Source organism: Colletotrichum lupini, chromosome 6, assembly GCF_023278565.1.
Source record: "Colletotrichum lupini chromosome 6, complete sequence".
NCBI classification, from domain to species: Eukaryota; Fungi; Ascomycota; class Sordariomycetes; order Glomerellales; family Glomerellaceae; genus Colletotrichum; species Colletotrichum lupini.
This window is the reverse complement of record NC_064679.1, coordinates 4,144,929-4,163,364: the sequence shown is the minus strand read 5'-3', so window position 1 is coordinate 4,163,364 and position 18,436 is coordinate 4,144,929. Positions and strand designations below refer to the sequence as shown.

The 18,436-nt window shown below is 48.8% G+C and overlaps 6 protein-coding genes across 6 annotated transcripts; 5 read left to right on the top strand and 1 right to left on the bottom strand.

Moving 5' to 3' along the window:
• Positions 1 to 1,168: 1,168 nt before the first annotated feature.
• Positions 1,169 to 3,003, top strand: CLUP02_12717 (serine carboxypeptidase; the record flags this gene model as incomplete). Its single annotated transcript, XM_049291680.1, has 6 exons — positions 1,169 to 1,406; positions 1,479 to 1,681; positions 1,728 to 2,127; positions 2,191 to 2,568; positions 2,624 to 2,701; positions 2,759 to 3,003. The coding sequence occupies 6 exons, from the start codon at positions 1,169 to 1,171 to the stop codon at positions 3,001 to 3,003; spliced, it is 1,542 nt and encodes a 513-aa protein (XP_049148826.1).
• A 462-nt stretch (positions 3,004 to 3,465) lies between these two features.
• On the top strand, positions 3,466 to 3,795 carry CLUP02_12716 (uncharacterized protein; the record flags this gene model as incomplete). The annotated part of the gene is made up of 1 exon (XM_049291679.1): positions 3,466 to 3,795. One exon carries the CDS (start codon positions 3,466 to 3,468, stop codon positions 3,793 to 3,795), a length of 330 nt encoding a protein of 109 aa, XP_049148825.1.
• Positions 3,796 to 4,617: 822 nt separating this feature from the next.
• CLUP02_12715 (uncharacterized protein) lies at positions 4,618 to 5,358 on the top strand (the record flags this gene model as incomplete). Its single annotated transcript, XM_049291678.1, has 1 exon — positions 4,618 to 5,358. The coding sequence occupies one exon, from the start codon at positions 4,618 to 4,620 to the stop codon at positions 5,356 to 5,358; it is 741 nt and encodes a 246-aa protein (XP_049148824.1).
• Positions 5,359 to 5,947: 589 nt separating this feature from the next.
• Positions 5,948 to 8,624, bottom strand: CLUP02_12714 (glycosyl hydrolase family 31; the record flags this gene model as incomplete). Its single annotated transcript, XM_049291677.1, has 2 exons — positions 5,948 to 6,967; positions 7,020 to 8,624. The coding sequence occupies 2 exons, from the start codon at positions 8,622 to 8,624 to the stop codon at positions 5,948 to 5,950; spliced, it is 2,625 nt and encodes an 874-aa protein (XP_049148823.1).
• Positions 8,625 to 12,060: 3,436 nt separating this feature from the next.
• On the top strand, positions 12,061 to 14,841 carry CLUP02_12713 (major facilitator superfamily transporter; the record flags this gene model as incomplete). Its single annotated transcript, XM_049291676.1, has 7 exons — positions 12,061 to 12,063; positions 12,227 to 12,850; positions 12,902 to 12,961; positions 13,027 to 13,265; positions 13,319 to 13,605; positions 13,665 to 14,065; positions 14,200 to 14,841. 7 exons carry the CDS (start codon positions 12,061 to 12,063, stop codon positions 14,839 to 14,841), a joined length of 2,256 nt encoding a protein of 751 aa, XP_049148822.1.
• A 3,275-nt stretch (positions 14,842 to 18,116) lies between these two features.
• On the top strand, positions 18,117 to 18,317 carry CLUP02_12712 (uncharacterized protein; the record flags this gene model as incomplete). The annotated part of the gene is made up of 1 exon (XM_049291675.1): positions 18,117 to 18,317. The coding sequence occupies one exon, from the start codon at positions 18,117 to 18,119 to the stop codon at positions 18,315 to 18,317; it is 201 nt and encodes a 66-aa protein (XP_049148821.1).
• Between the last annotated feature and the right edge of the window lie 119 nt (positions 18,318 to 18,436).

Here is an 18,436-nt window from a genome sequence, read left to right as displayed (position 1 = left end):
TGGACGGATTCGAGGGTTCCGAAAGTCTACCACCGGTGCCCCACGAAGGTTCAACTAGGCATCGTACGCTGTTGATCAAGTTTTCACCCAGCATATTTCAGAACGTCCCAAGGACTCCTAAACGTCAGAAAGGAGACGGCTGTGATGGCTGACTTTTGGAACTCGTAGGGATCTTCCTCGCATTAAAACGTGACGTCTTCCAATTAAAATACAGATCTCAGAGAACATGCCGCAAGGCGGCATGTGCAGATAACCGTAATTTAGCGTTGGCTCTCATGATTGGTGATCGCCGCCAGGGGCTTAACTTTCTGCGAGACTCTTCTGCGGAACCTCATCTCACATCTCCAATTTACTTCTGAACGCTCTTTTCTTTCGACTCAAAAATTTCTAGACTCTAGTGGGTATTCGTTATCTGTTTTGTAAGCTTGCCGAACAATTTAGCGCTCTCTCTTCTGGAAATGAGGCTCAATCTTGGGAAGCGAACTGTTCCGTTCGCCAGCGAAACAGTGTCTAATGTTGACTTTGTTTCCCTTTGATCAGATGGCGCGCTCGGACGAAACACCCGACGAGTTGAGAGACAGTCTGGCCGAGGCTACACCACGGGCGGCCGCATGTTACTGCACAACTCACCATCAAACAGGGAGAAAATGAACGCAGCTGCTACTGTAGGTGTACCCAGCTGGCGATGCCCCTTCGGACTGCGGTCTATCCCGCTCGGTGGGATCCACTCGAGCTGCCGGCTCCCGAGAACTTTACACCAGGTTTGCCGACAGACGCGATCGGCGCGCTGCAGTAGCCTACAGACTTTGTTTCTTTTTACGTGGTATTGAAGCAACTCTGGCTGTTTAATAATACCTCCGACTCCGAGAACGCGTGGTTTTTTGCCTATCTAGTAATTGAGGTGGGTATCAAAAGCTGCGGCTGCTATAGCCTGGAGGTGCCCGTACGACGAACTCTACTTGCGTAGATCGGCTAAGACTGTCCTACTTGGCGTCCCCGCGCTACACCCTCCACAACCCGTGCTGCCACACATCGTGCTGAGCTCAAATACCGTCCACCTGCCACCTCCTGCATCACCAGATCTTTGCTCACTTCCGCAGCGATCTGGTATCATTTCACCTACATCTTTTTGCCGTCTCTACCAATTTGTCGAAGCAGCGGTGCCGAAATGAGAGTTGCGCTTCCTTGCTCTGTGGCCACTCTAGGCCTGGCTAGCCTTAGTGTTGCGCTGGCGACGCCCAAGAGCTACTCCGTCGACAGGACCTACAGCCTTATGTCTGACTTGGGAACGAACTTCACGGTTTATGAGCATGCGGCGACGAGCTCCAGAACAAGATACGTCCAGGACTCGGGAATCTGCGAGACGACCAAGGGCGTCAAGCAATACTCTGGCTACTTCGACGTCGGTGAGTCTTCTTCCTCACCTCAATTCTCACCATCCTTGCGATGACGCCAGAGATGCTGACGAAATACCTCAGGTACCGATCAAAACATGTTCTTCTGGTTCTTCGAAGCTCGCAAAGATGCGAATACGGCCCCCGTCGCTCTGTGGCTAAACGGTGGTCCGGGCTGCAGCTCCATGCTCGGCCTTTTCCAAGAAAACGGGCCATGCACCTTCAACAAGGCCCCCGGCGCAGATCCCATTCTGAACCCCAACTCATGGAACAATGTTGCCAATATGGTGAGTCCCCGTCCGTCCCGGTGTGTGATTGACACGGCCCCACAAGCTTAATACAACCGCGCTCGTCCTCTTACCGTGCTGTCTCCGCACACTCACATTGTCTTTCAATGCTATTACCCCATGTTCCATGCTGACGGCGGCATGCTCATCAAAGCTCTATGTGGATCAGCCAATCGGAGCCGGTTTCAGCTACGGCACGAGTGATACAGACAGCACCGTCAAGGCCGCGCCAAAAGTCTGGGCGTTGATGCAATCTTTCTACAGCAAATTTCCCGATTACAAGGGCCGCGAGTTCGGTCTGTTCACCGAGTCTTACGGCGGCCACTACGGCCCGGAGTTCATCGATCACTTTCAGACTCAGAATGACGCTATCGACAAGGGCACTGTCAAAGGGGAGAAGATCAAGATTGTCGCTCTCGGTATCGGAAACGGATGGATCGACCCAGGTATGCGAATTTTTCACGGCGTTGACGTAAGTTGAGATGATGGATGCTGACAACGCGTGACAGTCGTCCAATACAAGGATTACCTGGAGTATGCGGTGAACAACACGTACAACAAGATCATCGACCAGCCCAAGTTTGATGAGCTCACTAAGGCCTATGAGAAGGATTGCAAGCCTGCGATGGAAAAGTGCACTGGCCTTGAGGGACAGAACGAAGCTTGCGTGGCCGCTGAGAATGCGTGCTATGCCGCCGTTGAAGCACCCATCGAAGCGGCTAAGACTTTTAACGTGTACGATGTTAGAGCCGCGGACGACAAATTCCCTCCTGGAACTTATCAGGCATACATCAAGAAGCCTGAGGTTATGAAGGCGATCGGTGCCAAATCTGAGTACCAAGAGTGCCCTCAAGCACCATACGATAAGTTCACCTCGACCGGCGATGGTAAGTGTACTTAACGCGAATTAACCATATTTGAAGCTGACTCAGCTGCTACCAGGTCAGCGATCTTTCCTCACTAAGCTTCAAGATATCACAAAGAAGGATGTCCAAGTTCTGATTTGGTCTGGTGACGCTGGTAAGTCTCGGCATGTTCTTCTGAGATGTTTGTAACATTGCTAACTATCGCCCATAGACTTCATCTGCAACTATATTGGCAATTACAACGCAGCGAAGAAGATCGGGGGTGAGGAGTTCGAAAAGGCAGAGATGAAGGATTTCACAATGAACGGCAAGAAGATGGGCGAGTACAAGAACATCAAGAACTTGAGTTGGCTGAGGGTTCATGAGGCGGGTCATGAAGTGCCTGCTTATCAACCAGAGGTTGCTCTGGAAGCCTTCAAACAGACTATGGCGAAGAAGGGTATCTCTTCCCCGTGAATCGTTATGACCTAGTCCCCTAAGTAGCAAGCTTGTAATAATCATTCTCTCTTTTCACTCATAAGCCGCAGGATGGACATAGGTTTGCCCGAGGAGAATGTTTCATGGATATTCTAACTCGAACCGACTTTTCCAACACATTGAACTAAGAATGAGCAGTCCACGTTTAGCCAATTGACTAATGGCATATCTATAGTATCGAGCGAAAAAAAACTGTAGCGGCTCAAACATGCTGTTTTGGGATAATGATGTATCAAAGAGGAAAAAAAAACCCGCATGAGGGGCACTCTCCACCCGCTTCCACGGACTCTCGGCAATTGAAAGGCATACGCCCGATTTGTAAGCTAACAATCAATTGCCTGCGGGTTCGGGAAAGCAATCAAAGCTCCAATCGCTACTGATTGATACTTGCGTCACATCTGCTGTGAGGGAGATGCTGACACGAGACTAGGACAACAAAGCATGTCTCGAACTCACGTGGTTGAAGGTTCATGTTTCGTGCTGCGCTGTACGGATGTTCTCACACAAGAAACGATTGACAAGATGCAGACACTTTCTGGACAGCTATGCAACAAACCGGGCGGTGGATGCTGTGCAGTTTACAAACCTGATGGAAGGAAACTCTCCAAGGACCTCCCGGGAGATGAAGAGAGTATGCTGTATGCAGACTTGGACATGGATCGGATTATGGAACCAAAGAGGTTTCTGAATACATGCGAGCACTATAGTCGTCTCAATCTCCGTTGGCTAGGTTCTGATCACGAAGAAAAGTGGAACATACGCAGTGTCTAGGGCAAAAGCCAAAGAAATATGGATGCGTCATGTGACACTAGTATGGACAAGGGATAAAGGTGAACCCAAGCTATACCCTTTCGGTTGTCAACCTAGATTCGAGGCCGATGTGGTTCAGTGGAATGCAAAAGGTGTCGATGTACCCAAGTTAGGGAGCTAACTTTTCCAATCTCTAGGTAACTCCGTCGTAGGTTACATTCAGTTGGAGGATTTACCGGAAAGTCGGTTAGAAGAAGTTCACTTGAACCTACCAAGTTTTCGGGACAATCCAGAGCATCTACTTATGTACTTCGAACGATCATTTGACTAACTGGGAAAGGAAGTTTCAATAGAGAGCATCATAAGCTTTAATTGGAATTATTCTAGGTTGAAAGATTATGAGGCGTTCTATCGGACTGCTCTCGTGATCTAAACGATAGCATAAGTATTTTGCATAAGTATCTGAAATGTGCATCTCACTACTACCCCTTTGATCTCAATTTGATGGAAGAGACTTGGGCAAAAATCGTGGGTGGTTTGCCCACGATCTTGGTTGGCCTAGGTAGCCTGGCGGCCATCAATGGACTCACGCGCAGTTCCGAACCATGGAAGGCCGAAAGCTAATAGACAAGGTTGGGTCCAAGATTTACGAACTTTCCGCCAGACGCCCGGTCAGAGGGCATAAAAAGATGCCTTCCCCTTCTCTAATTCCCAGCAGATCAACCATTCATCCATCCATCCTACATATACCATTCTTCAGACTTCGTCTCTTGAGCATTCCACATTAAACAACCCACATATTCTACTCACCCAATTCCTCTTCATCTACAAACAACATTCACAATGTGTGCTCATCGCTGCAACAAGCCTACACAGAAGTCTTCCACTGTCAGCGAGATGACCAATCTCAAGACAGCAGCCAAGGACAAGGCCGACACTCAAGTCGAAGCCGCAGGCCAAGCCAAGGTCGAAGCTCAAGCTCCAACAGACAGCTTCCACTACTTCGCCAGGTTCCCTTGCGAGATCCAAGTCATGATCTGGAAGGAGTTCTACCTCGAGCCTCGTCACTTCGACGCAGTCATCCACGACTACCGCCGCCCAATCAAGGGTAACGGCAACAGACTGGACAGAGAGGAACGCGAAATCTCAAAGCTTCATCTCAAGGGCAAAGAGGAGTCGATCAGCAACTACAACGCCATCGACAATCAAACCAACTACCTGTCTCGTGAGATCGCACACTCTATCCGCCAGAAGGTCCGCATGCCTCGCTTGGAGGACACCGACCAGGGCTTGGGCTTCGACATCGAGGTTCACAACCGCCAGACCTCTCGCTTTACTGATGTTGTCTCCTTCAACTCAACCATTGACGTCCTCCACATGAAAGCTCCTTTGTACAGAATGAGCGTCTCATCTGAGCTATCAGCCTGGTGCAAGAATATCCAGCACGCTGTTGTTGAGTACAGTGGTTACGAAGACCCTCGTCGCACTATCGATGTTGCTTGCAAGGCTAAGAGCAAGAAGCGTAGCGGCAAATGGCGCGCCGTCTTCTCTGGTCTGAAGTCCTTGGAGGCGCTGTACATCTAGCTCGTCACACATTGCAACATGCAATGGACACATCAACTACGACAGCTACCGGCGCTGGGCTCGTGTCCCTTTCATAGCTTAGGCTCGTGTTCCTACTATACACTGGGCCGGTGTCCCAACTACGCAGATCTGCTGTCATCGAGTCATTGGATGGATTGACATCGACACAGGTATGAATCGGGAGTGATTACATCGGAAGGGGTCTTCTGGTGCTGCAATCCTGCAGACGCTCATCGTTGAGAGATGAACTTGGATTAACCAAGCATGAAGCTGGCTAAGTACTCAACAAAAGTACTCAATAGTTACTTGGGAAGGGTGAGTCTGAGCTAGAACGGGTGCTTCGGCTCATAGAACATCGATACCACATTACATATCCCCCAATAAAACTACGATGCTCATGAATATATTCTGTCCTTCCCGTGGGATTATTCCTTCCAAACATGTGAACTGAATTGAGACGCCAATTGTCGGGTTCGGCGATGCATTGATTTTACGAGTGATTTATCCCGGACACCAGCATCAATTGAAGGGCCGTCATAATTCATATTGCAATATCGTATCCCGTTGGAACGAAGAAACTGGATAGCGTTTACAATGTAACAGGCACGTTCCATACTCTCCTGCCCCTAGCATCTAGGGACTTTTCTTGAGCCTCGGCTCCGTTCACAACCACAGTCCTCTCTTCTCCCACGGGCAGCAGCACATCAACGCCCTTTTCGAGCCACAGAGGACTCCACTTCTCCTTTGAGCCTTCTGTAACAACAGTCTTAACCTCGACCGAGATCCGCTCATCGACAATCTCATATCGGATCGTGAACTTGAATTCGGCAGGCACCTCGCGGCTGATACCATCATCCTCGTACCAGCTACTCTCGAAAACCACGCCCTTCACATCATCACCGCCCAGCTCCGTCTCAGACCCCTGAGCAGCGGCTCCACGCAGCGAAGGCGGAGGGAAGATCTCCACGCCGCGCCAGTCATCCTTGGCTTGGTTCGGGAACTCTGGATCCGTCTCCTTGACCGAGGAGGTATCGAGCGGCTTGCCAACAGGGACGGCCGAGCCAATCCTTGCGATGACGGGAATGGAGTTATACCAAGGCGAGAGCACAGTGTGCCACTTGCCCGCCTCAAAGTGCTCATATGGCGCATTTGTGTTGAGGAAGCCAAAGTCGCTACCGTCGCCCTTCTTCGGGAGATACACCCTCGCGGTATCGACACCAGGCTCGTAAACACCACCAATGATGAAGGCATCGCCGAACCAGAATTGCGTATCGCCGTCCTTGATCGCCTTGGTCCAGACCTCCGGGTCAGCCTCATAACCCCAGCCGGTCCAGCGCTGTGGCGGGATGGCGGTGTGGTGGGCGCGGAGGTTCTGAGAGTATGTGTAGGGGACGAGCTCGTAGCGGCGCTTAATGGTGGCGCAGATGATGGGTGTCGCGGTGGGGTACATCCAAGGCTCGATGACACCGCCGATGAGGTTGTCTGCCTCGCTGGTCTTGAAGCAGTTGATGGCGAAGCGCGGGGAATGGACGCCGAGCTGAATCCAGCGAACGAGATGCTCTGGGGTAGGCTGGGGGCCTTCGAAGCCACCGATATCATGGCCGTAGCACTGCGGAGCTGTTAGTCAGGGTTTGAAATGAACAGGATTCGATAACGCTTACGTGAAGGAGGGAGAAGCTGGCGTTCAGAGCCAAAGAGTTTCCGCCTTTCATGGACTCCCAGGCGGTCACGTTGTCGCCACTCCACGAAGCACCGCAGTACTTCATGGTTCCGGCTGTGGCACTACGCGTGAGAACGAAAGGTCGCTCCTCGGGCTTACCCTCGATCGTGGCATCATGAGAAGCCTTGCCCATAAGCTCGGTGTGAATAGCGCGACCCCAAATACCAACATCCTTCCGGCTGAGGCCCTCGGGAATCGGAATTATGTCCGTCTTCTCAAGAGCGCACTGCCACTCGTCGTCGGGCACAGTGTACTCATTATTATCGTTCCACATGACGTCAATACCGACCTTCTTCAGTCCAACGACACCATCATACCACCACTGGTAGCCAGCGTTACTGGTGAAATCCAGGTGACTTCCCTCTCCGCTCTCACCTCCACCAGCACTCCAAAGTCTCGTCACCGCAGTCTTTCCGGTAGCGGGGTCCTTGAAGAAGGCGCCGTCTTCGGACAACTTTTTGTACGCCGGGTGCGTGGCAAGCACATACGGCTTTACATTAGCCAGCAGGCGGAGACCGTGGGAGTGCGCCTCGCGGGTAAAGGCCCGCGGATCAGGGAAACGGTGGTAGTTCCAGGTAAAGACGTTGCGCGTCTTGGGCTCCTGCTCAGCTACAGTGTATCCAGAGCTCATCTGGAATGCAGAGAATGGGATGTCGTGCTTCTCGCAGTTCTTGATCCATCCCATGATGGCGTCGTGGGCACGCGGGGTGTCCATGGCACTGTACTTCATGCCACCGCCAATATAACCCATCATGTAACGCGGTACACGCAGGGGGAATCCAACGAGCTCAGCGTACGAGTGTACGACTTCGGCGACGGTCTTGCCGACAATGATGTACTCCTCAAGACCGCCATGAGATTGGCGATGCACCTTGTACGCACCCCACATGCCATCGAGCTCGGATCCGATGGACCAGGTCGAACGAGAGTGAGCTGTGGAGAAGATGCCGACAGCGCCCTCGGGCGTGACGTTGATGAGGAGCGGGATGTGCTTGTACAGCGGATCCGTGCGGTAGGCGTCGTATCCGAATGTGTCACTTGCGGAGATGATGAAGCCGCGGCCGGCGAGGTCCATGGGCGCCGCCTTCTCTCCGAGTCCGACATGGAGAGTATGCTTCTTGTAAGAGGAGTAATGGGCGATACCGGGCCCGTCCGCGGCGTATGAACGGAAGGGGAGATCGGCGTGGATGGGCTTGCCGGAGTCATCTTGGTCGACGTAGAGGGAGATGATAGGGGTGTTTGACCATTCAACGACAGCCTTAACGTCGGAGGTTGTGAACGATTGTGACTTTTCTGATGTCTTGATCTGGATGTCTTTCGGGACCAGGTCCGCGCTTGGCTTGTGTGCGCTGGGGAAAGGGGGGACAGGGCGCGTCTCAGACGTGATGGTTGTGCGGAAGACGTTTGACCTCACGATCTCGAATGTGAAGGTGAAGTCCTCGGGATGGCCTTCTGAGGACTTGAGTTGTATGGACGATGCAGCAGCAGCACCCTTGACCTCTTGAGGCGCATAGCCGGTGGGAATCTTTTCGTTTTGGAGAAGCATCTTGAATTTCTTATTGCCAGCGTGAAACTCCCAACCTTCTTCGAGTTGAGGTGTTGGCCTGGGTTGGGTTCCAGATGTCCTTCTTAGTACAATGAGGGGAAATGAGGGCGGAGCTGTGATGTTGCTTGTGTAGAAAATGAGAGGAGGGACCCTAAGCTGTGGGAGAGCAGACGAACGTATTCTTAAAGTTTGAGGCTTTCCGATGTCGCAGTATTTCTCACTTTTGGCTAAAAGGAAGATATTTGACAGCTTTGTCTGCGCCTGATAATGCGAATTGCATCGTGAAAAGGACTCGGACTCGGCATCCGAGTCAAAGACTACAACATCATACCCACTGACCTCGTGCAAATGGTGTCCCGAGTTACGTTTAGCCCAAGCATGTCATTGGAGAGTCGAGAACAGCGTTCCCCCGAAGCCACCCCGAAATCCACATCCCCCAGACGGGACCAAGGATATCGACGGGGAACAGCTGGATCATCGTTGTCATCTCAAGGCACGAGACCAATGAAGTTGTAGTATGCTGACTCGTGGTGGATTATCATTGCGGTGTCTCGTGTTATGAGCCGACCCAAAAGCAGTTAGAAGCCGACATTGATGCCGCCCCAAAAGAGGAAATACAACCGCCGAGCCGCTGCGGGGGACGGCAACAAGCCGGAAGAGAGTTGAGAGACGGACTTCTTGCGGCCAATGGACGGCGATGTCGGCCAACTTCCGAATTTGTTGCCGCGTAGTCGGTCCCAGTTCTCGTCTGATTGTCCTAGTCTCCTCCAGATGTTCTCAGCTCCTCTCTGCCATTCAGTAACTCCGCGTTTTCCCCCCCTCTCATCCTCCGCATTGTTCACGCGATTGATCTCGTAATCTGGAGACTCTGGGGCACAATCTGGGGCAGTTTGTTGCACCAATATTCCCGTCCCCCCCAATGTTCCCCCCCAACAAATCCCCAACTTCCCCCGCGCGGAGTATGATTTCGTCTCCATGTGTGGAGTTCAGCTAATGACCTCCACCCGGAGACGAGACAACCAAGCCTTTCAGCCACTCGTGATGCTTTAATCCTCGGGTTTCTCCCCGCTACTCGCCCTCGCAAAGTCTCTATCTCGTGTCTGTGATATGGCACTCGTTGACCGCCCCCGTCTTGAGAGATGCGCAGAAGGCGTGGAGGTCTAGTATTTGTAGCGCTGTGCTGTAAGTCAAACCACCCACTTTTGGCCCACCCCCCCTTTTGGCCCACCCCAATTTCCTTCCCAGCCACCGATTAAAAACCCTACCTACGATTTTTAATTTAATATAATAATTATAAAAATCGTCTAAATGTATTTCTTTTTTATATACTTATTAATCTATAGCTAATAGTATTATATACCGAAAATAAGGTCTAATAAGCTCTTAATACTATTAAAAACGGTCTCTCCTTTAAGAGAGCCTCGATTATATTCGGGGTTCTTAGGTTAATACTTTAAAATTATAAAAAAGGCTACTAAATAAGGGTAATAATATTTATAGACCTCTAGAGGCTTCTTTTATAATAAAAAAACTAATTAGCTTAGTAAGTTCGAATTTAGTATACTCTAAATATCGTACTAACTTATTAATAAGTTAGGGAATTTACTAAATAAGTTCTAATATCTTAAAGGAATAGTAAACTACTTAAAAAGAGATAAATTAACGCTTTTTTTAAAAAGAATTTATTAATAAGGGTTTAGAGAAGTTATTTAATAGATTTATAACGTATTAATAGAACTACTACTAATATAATTAAATTATAGTTTAAATTACTTAATATACTAGAGATTAGTATTATTAAATAGGTTAATAAGTATAATATAAATAAGATTAGTATAATAGAGGGTAAGGGAGCTAATAAGCTAGTTTTAAGTATAGTAGAGGCTATAGTAGTATAGAAAAAAGAGCCTAGTTTACGTACTTAGGTAACGATTATTAAGTATATTTTTATTAATAATAAATCTATTAAACTACTAATTATTTATAAAAGAAAGATAGTATAATAATAGTAGTTTTTACTTTAACTTAACTTTTATAATAGTTAGAAGTTTATAATAATAGATAATAGCTAGACGACCGACGAGACTACCCTTTATTAATTAAAAAAAGTGTTCTTATTATAGACTAAGACCCCCCCTATTAGGGGGCTTAGTAAGCTAAACTAGCTTCGATTATTAATACTAAATAGCTATAGGAGTTATATAATAATAGAATTTATATAAGAGTACTATAAAAATAACGTTTACTTATTATTCTTATTACTATATACCTCTTATATTTTCTAGCCGTTAGATATAGCTATTTTTAATTTTATTAAATCCTATTATAAAAAGGAGCTTAATAAGGAGGATATAATAAATAATTCTATTATTATTAAAAAGCGGTATTTTTTAAACTATCATTAATTTACTCGTTTAGCTAGTTTAACGTTATTAAATATATAAAATAAGTAAAAAGTAACTAAACTATAGTTATTTAATATAGCTAAGCTACTTCTTAATTTAATAGTCCTATTTATATAAGTTATATTATTTAAAAGGGGTATAGAAACTAGGTAAACGATTAGTAATATTAGAAAACTACTTAACTAGGTATTAGTAACCTCTATTATTAACTAGTTAACTCTTAAAAAGGCTAGCGAGCTTAGTAATTACTTAAAACTATTTATAAAGCTTAGTCTAAATAATACTACTTAATAACTACTATTTAAAAAAATAAAAAAAGTATTTAGTAAGTAGGCTTACTACTTAGCTATATCTTAGTACTAAATTCGATTTTTAAAAGTAAGGGTTAAGTATATAAGGCTTAGAAAAAAAAAAGTATATTAATAAACCTAAATACTAAGTTTACGAGTATTTAGGATATATAAAGGGCTTAAGAGGACTTTAGTAACCGTTTAATTAATCCTAATTAACTCATAAGGGTCGAGTTACTTAGTAAGAATAATAATTATATTATTATAGTAGTAGAAGGTAGTTAAATAATTGACTATAGTTAATGTCGATGTTTTGAGACCATGTTGTTGGGGTGGGCCAAAAGGGGGGGTGGGCCAAAAGTGGGTAGTTTGACTTAGTCCAACGACGTAGTTCTACGCGCTGAAGTATCCGAGTCAAGAGACGTGATATACGACGTTAACCCAAGCCCATCATCCTAACAGTCACAGTAGGAAGTTGATCGAGCAAAGTGTGGTGCCGTCGCATCAAAATTCAGTGTAATACGAAAAAGAAAAAGGCCAATGGGGGAATTGACCCTCAACGTCATCTACGGAAACAAGCCTTTAGCGGCTCCAGGACGGCCTGCTAGCTACCTTGGCCGAGTTCCCCTGCCGTTATTATTAGAACCGTGTTCCGATGCCTGAAGAAAATCGCACTAACTACTAGCACCCTTGTCGAGCCCCCTTCTCGGCGACCGACTCGCAGCCAGTGTATCAGCCGACATGGTTTAGGACAAATGCCGCTCATATCTATAATCCCTGGGTTCTCTCTTCAATACCATGCATATTACTCTCATTTTCCATTGAAGTTCTGCGTTCTCGTCGTAACTTTCCTTCGCCCCTGAAGTGGAATCAGTCCATCACTTTGCAGCTAGAGACACTTTGCCAGAGAAGTCCCGTCAACATGGCGACAAACGAGGACCAGAACAAGGCCCCGGTAGACCAAGTCGAACACGCACCCGCCCACCAAGAAACGGCAACCCACCGCCGCGATGCCGCCGCAGAGCTACTGGGCAAATCAGGCGCCTCGCCAGAGGACCGCGTCGTGGTCACGCCCGCAGACAACGCCCGCGTCCTGCGCAAGATCGACCTCGTCATCCTTCCCCTGATGCTCTTCGTCTACTTCCTCCAGGGCATCGACAAGTCCACCCTCGCCTACGCCTCCGTCTTTGGCCTCATCGAAGATACCGGGCTCGTCGGGGACCAATACTCGTGGCTCGGGTCCGTCGTGTACCTCGCTCAACTGGTGATGCAATTTCCGCTCGCATGGCTGCTGGTCAAGTTGCCCGTTGGCAAATTCACCAGCTGTATGGTTGCCTTTTGGGGCATCACTCTTTCTTGCATGGCGGCGGCGCATAACTTTGGTGGGCTTTTGGCTGCAAGACTCTTTCTTGGGGCGTTCGAGTCCAGTGTTGCACCGGCGTTTGTGGGTATTACGCAAATGTGGTGGCGGCGACGTGAGCAGACGCTGAGAATTAGCTACTGGTATGCCATGAACGGCTTCACCAACATGGTACGCAATGTTGATCTCGAGCCCCTTTGTGGCTTTGCTAACACCCCATAGTTTGGTAGTCTCATTACCTACGGCCTTGGACACATCTCTTCTCCCCTCAAGGAGTACCAGGTAGGTCCTCAACTTGAGCGATACACATGCAGTCATACACCTCAAATGCTAACTAGTCCGAATAGATCATTTTCATCTTTTTCGGTATCATCACTGTGGTCTTTTCCGTTATCATGTTTCTCTACATGCCCGATTCTCCCGTCGAGGCCAAGTTCCTCAACGATCATGATAAGCTTATTGCCATTGAGCGTCTCCGGATGAACCAACAGGGTGTCATGTCCCGTGAGTGGCGATGGGATCATTTCAAGGAGAGCATGTTGGATATCAAGACGTGGTGCTGGTTCTCACTCGTCTTTTCCATCTCGTGAGTGTCTTCACCCCTTTGTACAGGTAATCACAAGGACTAATGCATGGCAGGATCCCGTCTGGTGGAATCTCCACATTCGGACCTCTTATCATCAAGTCCTTTGGCTTTGACTCCTTCCAGACCATCCTCTTCAACATTCCCTTTGGCTTCGTCCAGCTCGTCGCCACAGTCGGAGGCTCGTGGATAGCTACCAAGATCCATAAGAAGGGCCCAGTAATTGCCGGGCTTTGCGTCCCGCCCATTGCTGGCTGCGTCATGTTAATGGTCCTTCCCACCAGCGGTCAGCAAGCGGCTCGACTAGTGGGATACTATCTCATCTCTGTCTACCCGGGAATCAGTAAGCCTTTCCAGCCCACACTCACTCAACTTGATGTCCTTTGACTCACACATGTTCAGCACCCCTCATCTACTCCTGGTCAGCCGCAAACACAGCCGGCGACACCAAGCGAAAGTGCACATCTGCCGTCCTCTTCATTGGCCAATCAGTTGGCAACGTCGTTGGGCCGTTGCTCTACAAGCCTGCTGAAGCACCCAGATACACCCGCGGCCTGACGTCCAATCTCGTTCTCTACTGTGTCATTGTCGTGCTTGTCGTCCTCGTCAGCCTCTATCTCGCCTTCCTCAACCGCTCGCACAGCAAGCGCCGTGTGGCCATGGGAAAGAGCGCCGTCATCATCGATACCAGTTTGTTCTCCGCGGCCGAGGCTGAGAAGGCCAAGCAAGAGCAGGCTGCGCAGATAGCTGGGGATAATGGGCACGAGATGGCTGCCGCCGGGGAGGAGCAGGCTGAGGAGAATGTTGGTGCGAGAGCGTTTGACAATTTGACGGATTTGGAGAATGAAGAGTTTGTGTTTGTATTCTAGCAACTTGTCTTATACTTAAAGCAACACTCTGGAGTTGATGAAACGGCATCGTCCCCATCACCACTCAGCATGCCAAACATGCCTACTGGTCTAGCAACCCCCGTCTCGGCTTGCTGATCCTTGAGATGGGACAGAAGCTCTCTAGCTGCGGCGGCAGCGGCAACGGCAACGCCGTGCCCGTGCGACAGCTACTCGAGGCGGCGAAGACCATGGGCCAGGTCAAGAGCTTCCTCCTGGCCACCTTCAAGGCCAACTCACAGGCGCTCAAGTTCCTGCCCGACGCCGACAGCATCTACGACGCGACGCTGTTCGTAGAGATGGGCGTCGACAGCCTGGTCGCCGTCAAGATGCGCTCGTGGTTCCTCAAGGAGCTGGGCGTAGACGTGCCGGTCATGACGATCCCGGGCGGTGCGTCTATTGCGGACCTTGTTCGTCTCGTGGTCGATAAGCTGCCGGCGGAGCTGCTGGAGCGTGTCGGTGGTCGTCCTGCCCCGGCATTCTCGGGCGTAACGACGGATGAGCTGGCCAAGGAGTCCACAGAGACGTCGTCCAGCAACGAGAGTGCGAGCGGGAGTGTTGATGGGTTGGATGCAGGTTGTAAAGCTGACACGGATGTCTCGTCGGTGGCAAGTGTCAACGAGAAGGATGAGAAGAAACCTGCTGTGACTAAAGTTAATGTCGGATCTGTTGAAGAGATTAGTACCCAGTAGGTAAAGGAGAGAGGGGTTAGTTGCATTACGAGAAACATAACAAGGATGGCTGGGTTTCCTCAACCAAAACCAGGGGTAACACATTTCATGATACTGTTAAGAAACTGTCAAAGGTTTCCAAGAAAAGTCTCAGTCTGCAGAGATGCCTCGCTCTGAGGTTATCCATGTAAGAGGATGTTTGTGGACATCTCGAATTCTTCTTTTACCTTCCTCGTCTGTCTGAATGCACAAGTATGCAGCCTCAAGGTGCGATAGCATAACGGAGGATCAGACATTACGTGACGTGTGATCTTGTCTTCTGAAGAACAGCTTCAAGAGACCGAACTGAACGTACAACTGAGCCCATGCCGTGAGGGCATCGGTTACTGCTGCAAGGAAAACTACTGATACGGTTGTTCCCTCCCGCAAAGTAGCCAGCTCTGGGCATTTTGGGTAGTTCGCCGATCCGACTAGGCTTCGTATTCTTCAATGTTTGTGGATATCTCTTGGTAAAGGTCCTTGAGCGTCTTTGGCAAACGTCCGGAGCTCTCTTGAACTGCTACATCAGTGCAACATGCTTGTAGTTGCAGGGCAGCCCTGCACGTTAGCAGAGTCCGGGTGCTTAGGAAAGTGGGCTTACGGTCGATCCGATCGGTCATCTGATGAAGTGTCGGGTTCCACCGGCGGCCTGGAGAGTTGAAACGCTCGAGCATTTCTTGCAGGCCGGCTTACATATGGCGTTGAGCTTGAATGCATCAGCTTCCTCTCACGCTATTCAAATGGGCAACTGACATGATAAGCCAAAGGCATCGGACGACTGGTTCGCCTCGTCCTATGTTTGCTTGATGGCATTGGACGCCGCGTCTAGGTCGGAGGAGGACAGCAACCAATTTTGTAGCACGCGTTCTGGCCTGGTGAGCGACCGGATGCTTAGTGACAATGACTCAACTTACTGATACAAACTCAATTCTGACGGCCAGAACAATACTCTGGGGAGAAATCGAATTCTCCTCTTCCACTTTGAAGGTGATTTCCTCGCCACTTATGCTAGACGGAGAAACCAGTCATTATCTTTCTGGCAGCTTTGACCCTCTCAATGATGAGAGGATGTGTAAAAGGACAAGCTGTGGTCTATTCAGACCTCATAATTGCAATCCATACAATATTTGCCAGGACTAAACTTCTATGATGACTTTAGAGAAGTGTTCCATCTTTTGAAGCCTTCCGATGGCCAGTTTGAAATCTTTTAATGAGAACTTCACATCGTCTGCTGCCGGCCGGATGTCACTGTCTTCTATGAATCTGACCATCTCCTAGAACATCTGCCTATTTCCGACGATTATCCCTCGAATTAAAGATAAGCTATCTCAAGCCTCGTTTGGTTCGGACGCAAGCTGTTGAAAAAGCAGCTTTTGGTGTCTTGGAGATTGGCAAGCAACTTGTTGCACATACGGGGAGAATGAATACCCAATTGGTTCCATTGGGAACGCTTTCGCCATATCGTTTCGTGTGATGCAACGCATCATACTACCTTGCTCCCAACTCTTGCAAGGTTTCTGCGTCTGAAAACTGGTACTAGATGACCTTCCGGAACATGTCGTTAATTTCTAGCTCAGACAGATGTCGGACTTCGTACACCTGCCAGTAAAATCCTGCCTAATCTGGAGGCGATGCACCCTGGGCCATTGAAGCAGGTTGATCTGCTGACAGATTCAAAAGGCACCCGTGATCAATACTTCCCGTTCAAAGCGAGGTGCATGAGCGGAAGTATTGTTTCTCGTAGCTTCTTCGGAAACAGCCCAGGGTCTCATTTTGGAGTTGGGGCATGGAAGAGGCACATAATTGCTATAGGGTGATCCAAAATAGTTTGATAATCGGGGATAAAAATGTTGTGTCTCCAAACGTTCTCCGTAGGTTGTATTCTATGTGAGGTTAATATCGTTAATGCTGTCTAGGACTTTGTCGAATTGAGGATCTGAGTCCTCAACCTCAGCGAAACACCAGCTAACTACACTGACCTACGCAGCGTGGTCTAAGATGCCTCCTTCTTGTTGTATTACAAAGAGATCCCAACAACACTAAGGATTGGATGCTTATAAAATTCAAACTGATATTTGTCGCCAGAGATGTTTGGTGTCTGGCAGCCCTAGCACAATCGTTACGGTGACTGTCTTACTTTATGCGGCCTAACTCGTACTTAAGCAGAAGCATGAGCAAGCCCAGAAAGGGTGTTTTTATTCACGGGATCGTACACTCAAGGTGTCAATACTCTGGGCAATGCGTGATGATGGACTGAAAACTCTACGTCTCTGTGTGAATACTTAGATTACATTAAAGATTTTCGACCTGTCCTCAGCGAATGCTACCAACCGAGTTTTGAGAATGTTCTAGATAAACAGTTCATCTCCCCAGCCTGTTGGTGAAGTCGACTCATCTGGCTCATTGCTTGCTCAATTCACCAGAGTGACCCAATGATCTTAGTCATCGAGTGATCCAGCAAAAGTCAGATTGCTCGTTCTGAGTCGCGTCCCTTCCTCCAGGCCAGCAACCTCCAGGCCTACCATGCCGGCCTTAGAGGCTCATTCATGTCTCCAGGGAACCAACAGTCCGGTCATGGTTCTATTCTTGTCACGTTCTTGACACGCGAAGGCGGAATGGGATTGCGTACACCGCGAGCTAGCAGCGGACTTTTAAAACACGGCTAGGCAGCTGAATCGACATGTTCCCTTGTTCTGCTCGCGTTTCAGAGAAGAGTTTAAAGCTATGGCATGACTCGATACAATCGTCTCATGTTCGTCTGACAGCTGTAAGTCGCCGGTATGTGCGGCTGGGGTGGAAGGGCTCGCTTAGTTTATACGCTATCCTGTTGCAATGCATTTGCTAGGGGTTTGCGATGTCTAAGCATGGCTTCCGAGTTAGTTTCATAATTGGATAATTCTTCAAAGAGTGATACTACTGAGATAGTTGACAGGGTATGCCATTCCAAACAGCTAGACACTCGATGCATTCGAGGGAGTGACTAGTATCAAACTTCAGAATCCCTCCGGATCTCCTTGTTCTCAACGGTCAATCAAGTATAAAACAGACGATATCCACAGCTCAGCACTCCGGATTCCACAATCCATATCATTTGTACACATCAACTCATCATCATTCCCCAGAACTATCAGCACTACCGCCCTCTTGTCAGTAGATCTCCGAGTCGTGAAAATAGCTAGATCCTCGGACTGACCGCAGTGCAAGGTCTCCAAGAAACTCTCAAGATACAACCAGCCCTACGGAAACACATCATCAACATGCAGTTCTCCAATATCACTATTGCTTTCGTCGCCGCCGTCATTTATACCGCCGGTGTTAGCGCGTCTTGCCAACAGATCAAGTGCGACAAGACCTGCGGCTCAGGCGGTGCTAAGAAGAACTTCTGTGGTTCTATTCAGTGCAACGATCTCAACGTCGGTCGAATCACGTGCTGCGACGATGTGCAGTGCACCCAATAGAGTAATTACGAACGGACAGAGGGGAAGTACATATGGCTTGCCAACAGGCACGGGGATCTGCAGCGTACCTGAGCGGGGCCGGAATCTTTCTCAGGGCTGTCTTCCAGTTTGATATCAGT